General features: G+C 38.2%; 1 protein-coding gene across 1 annotated transcript; it reads left to right on the top strand.

Moving 5' to 3' along the window:
• Positions 1 to 3,741: 3,741 nt before the first annotated feature.
• Positions 3,742 to 4,738, top strand: TAS2R16 (taste 2 receptor member 16). The gene has a single exon (XM_054496709.1). It carries the CDS (start codon positions 3,808 to 3,810, stop codon positions 4,681 to 4,683), a length of 876 nt encoding a protein of 291 aa, XP_054352684.1. The 5' UTR covers positions 3,742 to 3,807; the 3' UTR covers positions 4,684 to 4,738.
• Positions 4,739 to 6,231: the final 1,493 nt, after the last annotated feature.

Raw genomic sequence — 6,231 nt, 5'->3', positions numbered from 1 at the left:
TCTCTTTACATTATTTTAAATTTATATTTTTAGGGAACACATGATTTATGTATGAACATAGGAACACACTTACTGCCTTATCTGCATATTATAACCTATGTTTTTATTGGATCTTGGTGATCATTTTTATCATTCCTTATGTTTTACTTGTGGAACTGAGGTATACAGAAATAAGTTTATTCAATTAATTATACTCCTGTGTGAGGGGAAAATATTATCAAATAAAGTACTTTTTCTTTCTCCCTTTCAGTGTTATCCCACCTGCTCACTACCACATGCTAGTTGTAAGTGGTTTAATCTATCAGGGTATATTCTGCTCACATAACAGGATTTCAGAGGTACTTCGGCCCAGTACTAATAAGCATAGCACAAAATCAGGCCCTGTGTTAGTTTCTTTGCAATTTCCCCTGTTTTCCCCTCAGGGTCACGAAATGTCTACAACAATTCCTAGCATCATGCACAATACAGAATAACACCAAACACAAGATGAAGAGGAAAGAATCTCTCCTCATGAATCTCTCTGTTCTTATCACAGAGAAACGTTTGTCACAGGAGGTCTCAGCAGGCTTCTCCTCTATTCCCAGTGCCCAGAATTGATTTGTGTGCCCAAACTGAACAGGCAAAGAAGACATTAAACTAAGAGTCTGGCATTTAAAGCCTCTCCAGAAAGAGATAGGTTCTGCCTATAAGGGAAAAATGTAGCAAACTTGCTTGCAGGGAGACAAACATCCACGTGGCTTTAAGCCATCATCTGATTATACCACATTTTATCTATTACTTAACTGATGGTCATGTACATAGTTTTCAGTCTTTTGGTATTACAACGATTCTGAAATAAATAGACAAGTAAATTTCTCCTTGTTTATATATGTATAAGGATTTCTCTATAATATACAACATATACCTAGAAGTAGAATGCCTGCAGAATAAGGTCTGTACATTTTCTATTAAATATGACCAAACTGTTTTCCAACGTAACTATCTTCATTCATATTCCTTCCAGTGGTTCATAAAGACTCTGATTTTTTCATATCTTCTCTTAGAGTTGATATTCAAATTTTATTTTGTTTTTGCAATGAGAAAAATGAAAAGTATCTACTCAGTATTATTTGTATTTTTCTTATTACTAGTGAGGTTAAGCATCTTTTTATGAACTCATTGGTATTATTGTCTACCCTTTGGCGAATTGCCTGCTCTTTTATTTTCCTGTTTTTAAAGTTTTTTAATGAAACACAAACACACACACATCAAAAAAGATTAATATCCAGAAACACCCTTAATTTATTATATATGTGTATATATAATATATACACATTTCATATATAAATATATGTATTTATACATATGTGTATATATGTATATATAAATATATACATATATTTATTTAAATATTTTTATATATAAATATGTATATATATAAATATATATGTGTATATATAAATATAAAATGTTTGCTTGATAATAGCAAAGTCTAGAATTGGGCAAGTTATTCCTATCAAATTTGCAAATAAGATACAACAGTCTGCCTCCCTCGGGGGGAAGTAAATAAAGTATTAGAGGAAACTAGGAGTATGCTCAGGAATGAGAAAAAGACAAAATCTCTAACAGTGTAGATGCTTATAAACATAAATTGGCATTCTGTTTCCCCATGGGACATTAGGAAACAAACTGGCGGGCCTTCCCTCATGTCTATCTGAGAAGGAGGAAAAAGAATTGGAGAGATGACAGAGAGGCATGGGCCTCCTGCCACTTATCGTTTTTACTGAAAAGAATGCCTGAGTTTGCCATAGATCAAGTGTACACTGCAGAAAGTAGCTGAGCTTCAGTCACCTTGCCAGCACCTGACCAACAAGGACTAGTTAACAGGCAGCAATCCCCTGTCTGATAGGGGAAAGTGTGTGAGCTAAAGGGGAGTGGAAGAAGGCAAACCAGAATTGGGATCACTGCAATGAGGAGACCGCAGAGGTGGCCCCAGAAGGTTCACATGCACATATGATGAAAGAGCCAGACTCTCAACTCCTAACCCCGGGGAACATCAATCACCAATCTATGGACACTCTGTATGTCTCACCTTCAAACTTTCCCCAAAAGAGTATCTGGGTTATTTAATCAGCCACTACCACATAGAAAACACTCCAGTGGAGTAGAGTAGTGCCAGGCCATTCCTCATGCAGCAGGCCAGTCTATGAGGGGCTGCTTTGGACAGAAACTCATTCCTGGTCATACTGTTGTGGCTGGAATCCAGTCATGAGGGGTGTAGTATGGTGGCCACACTTTCAGAACCCCTCAGAGATTGAGAGCATCACAATCCTTCCAAGTTTACTCAGAATGGGGCAGTGTATATAGCTGGCAACACGCTTAGTATATTCAGGACATAAATTAGAGGTTAATACTATTATTGCATGTTTCACATACCAACATTTCATATCTCATCTTTCTCCCTTCTTATGTCTGGATACATCTCAACCAATTCACCTTTTAATAATATATATTGTTTTGTCATCTCAGTTTTTTACTTCCTGTTTCTTGCATTTTATTGAGAATGCAAAACAGATGCTTTCTTACACTTAGTTCTGTTTTCCGGTGTAATTTTTCAAGCTATTGCTTACCTTTGCATCATGAGTTCAGTAGTTTCTTGTTTTGTGTTCAAGAATTCTAAGATTCATGTTTGCTTGCTTCTGTGTTGTCTTCCTTGAATGACTAAAAAGTCCATACAGACTCCGAGTTTATCATACATAAGGTCAATGACTCACTTTCTCTGTCACCAACTAGCAATTAGAATAACCTCTCATTTCTGAAGCCACTTATTACATATTTGGTGTCTATTTGGAAGAGTTGTCCTGAACTGAAGGAAAATGTATTCCTTTTATAGCCTGCTCATATAGCTATGAAATGATTCCTGCACATTTAGAAGTAATACTCTTTACTAGTGGTAAGAGGGTCCTCTTTCAATTCTTCCTGAGCAATGGGAGCAGTGACAAAAAGAACCTAGCCATGTAAGAGAAAAAAAAAAAAAACACAGTGATGTTAACGGGACAAGAACAATTCCTGAAAATATGTAAGGCATATGCTCAAAGCATTGGAATTGGCAGAAGAACAGTAGCTAAGAGAGGCTGTGTGCAGTGTTTTCTCTGCAGTTTGATTTATCTGAGTGGGGGAATTCAACGGGCAGTTATGAGAGTGGCCTGCATTGGATGGAAATACTTGAAGGTCTGGGGTTCAGCAATTTTGTGGAATTTCAGAGGAAAGACTTTTCATTATCATTTTTATTTACTCTCATACTTTGGTTGTAGCATCTACCACTAGCGGCCATGAGAACTGGGAAGATAGGGCTTCTGAGGTTCACTTTGGTACTGCACTCAACAGAGCAGAAACATCATGCAGGACATGAATGAACAGGGAAGGATTCATCTTTCCTGTTGCTCAAATTTTAGGTTAAAAGAGTGGAGATGTCATTTAAAGAAGGTAAGGAAATAAGCTAAGTGCACCTCAGAAAAAGAGGAAATAAACAACATGGTTATGAAATACGTATGCCTTTTTGGAATAATCAAATCACCTCAGGAGCAGGAATCCATATTTAAACAACATTTCCCTACATTCAGATGTGATAGCAAACCAGCAAGCAAAGCATAAACAAATTCTATAGATAGGAAAATGACAAAATTAAAAATGAGCTTGGGAAAATTTGCTTCCAGAGAGAGGGGTTTTCTTGCACAGACGATGGTGGAATCAGGAACCCATTCTCTACCTGGAAATTGGTACAGAGATTCAGAGTCTTTGTCCAGGAAGACACTTTGGAGTAGAAGAATGATACCCATCCAACTCACTGTCTTCTTCATGATCATCTATGTGCTTGAGTCCTTGACAATTATTGTGCAGAGCAGCCTAATTGTTGCAGTGCTGGGCAGAGAATGGCTGCAAGTTAGAAGGCTGATGCCTGTGGACATGATTCTCATCAGCCTGGGCATCTCTCGCTTCTGTCTACAGTGGGCATCAATGCTGAACAATTTTTGCTCCTATCTTAATTTGAATTATGTACTTTGCAACTTAACAATCACTTGGGAATTTTTTAATATCCTTACATTCTGGTTAAACAGCTTGCTTACCGTCTTCTACTGCATCAAGGTCTCTTCTTTCACCCATCACATCTTTCTCTGGGTGAGGTGGAGAATTTTGAGGTGGTTTCCCTGGATATTACTGGGTTCTCTGACGATTGCTTGTGTGACAATCATCCCTTCAGCTATTGGGAATTACATTCAAATTCAGTTACTCACCATGGAGCATCTACCCAGAAACAGCACTGTAACTGACAGACTTGAAAAGTTTCATCAGTATCAGTTCCAGTCTCATACAGTTGCATTGGTTATTCCTTTCATCCTGTTCCTGGCCTCCACCATCTTGCTCATGGCATCACTGACCAAGCAGATACAACATCATAGCACTGGTCACTGCAATCCAAGCATGAAAGCGCACTTCACTGCCCTGAGGTCCCTTGCCATCTTATTTATCGTGTTTACCTCTTACTTTCTAATCATACTCATCACCATTATAGGTACTCTATTTGATAAGAGATGTTGGTTATGGGTCTGGGAAGCTTTTGTCTATGCTTTCATCTTAATGCATTCCACTTCACTGATGCTGAGCAGCCCTACATTGAAAAGGATTCTAAAGGGAAAGTGCTAGGCCTAGAGGTTGCCTGAGGCATAGGATAAAAGACTCCCTAGCAATTGATATAATTAATACCAGTAGAGAGTATTGCTCTTATCAATCAATTCATTGTGAATCACCATAATGCAAGCCTCATTCCCTTCCATCTTCGCAGCCATGTATTTCTAAATAATCAACTGTTTCTCTATCCTTTTCCACTGGTTTCCTTTCCCTTTCAGAATCCTCAGGTTGGTTCCAACTTGCTCAAGACTGCCCTATCTCTCCTTAGTCCTTGCCAACTCTGGAATTGTACACCTGGTATATCCTACACAAGACAGTCAAAATCATAGTGTCCACACATTACTTTAACCTTCCCATGACTGCCAGTTACTTCACACATGAATATGAATACCATCCCACAGAAACATACTGCTTGTACCCTGAATGATTCCCATACTAAGCCTTCAATTCACCTTTTTAGTCAAGAGGTCTCTCTCTCTCTCTCTCCCTCACTCTCTCTCTCCTCCTCTCCATCTCTCTCTCTTTCTCTATCCCCTGGCTTTTTCTGGACTTTTATCTAATAATACAAATGTTCTTATTTGCTTCTCTTCCAAATGCCATGTCTTTATCTCTTTAAAACTCAAGTCAAAATTTAACTCTTTCTTCATTTCCATTAGCCAAAACATTATACTCTTCCCCAGAATAGCAGACAATTTACCCAATCCAGATTCATCCTTAAATAACTCCCCAAATACTGACAATTTAATTGTGTCAACTATACAACTATAAATGGTTTCCATTGGCTCAATTCTTGCCTCTCTATTGTATTATAACTTGGAGTTAACTTGATGGAACATCTCCATGTTGAGACATAGTTGTTTTATTTCCCATATACAACCCAGATATCAGCTAAGAACCACTCTTAGCTCTAACATTTGAATGGCATTGGCTTACACTTTCTACACTTCTTTATTCTGTCCAAAGCCCTCCCAAAATGAATAAGAATACAGAAATCACACAGTAATCAGTGAAAAATCACCTATAAGACATACTCATTCTTTAGACATTCTTTCTGCCTCCCTATCTAACAGGTTTCTCTCATACCTTCTTCCCTTGCAGGACCCCATGTTGCCTTATCTCCAAGGCATCTCGCTCCTCATTTATCTCCTCTTCACCCTCAACTACCAGCAGCTATGTGTCTTGGTAATGTCCAACCACTAGGCCTTTGGGTCTCAGCCTCTGTCCACCCCAGATACTTATTAAGGTATTCTTAAAGCCAGTTGCATCTCTTACACAATTCTGGTACCAAGTGTTAATAATATGATGTTTTCTACCCTTTGTATATATTGGGCATATCTGGTGAACTGATCTTCTAGCTCTGCCTTTAGAAGATTGAAACACCTCCTGAAAGCAAATCATCCTATCGGGCAAAGGATGCAAGTATCTCAAGCTTGACTGTGAAAGAATGGCTTAGTCCTGGAAAGGAATGGAAATTCTGATCTGCTTGTGGGCTTATCACTCTGATTTGTCTCTGAGTCAAATTCATATTTGAAACTGAGGGTGTGAAACATAAGTAAAAACTGA

This window comes from Pongo pygmaeus, chromosome 6 (genome assembly GCF_028885625.2).
Source record: "Pongo pygmaeus isolate AG05252 chromosome 6, NHGRI_mPonPyg2-v2.0_pri, whole genome shotgun sequence".
Classification (NCBI taxonomy): domain Eukaryota; kingdom Metazoa; phylum Chordata; class Mammalia; order Primates; family Hominidae; genus Pongo; species Pongo pygmaeus.
Note: the sequence above shows the minus strand (reverse complement) of the source record. Positions and strands in the feature narration are given on the sequence as shown.

Bases quoted from the DNA above. Each gene is read 5' to 3' on its own strand.
- TAS2R16 (XM_054496709.1), top strand. From the start codon at position 3,808: ATGATACCCATCCAACTCACTGTCTTCTTCATGATCATCTATGTGCTT.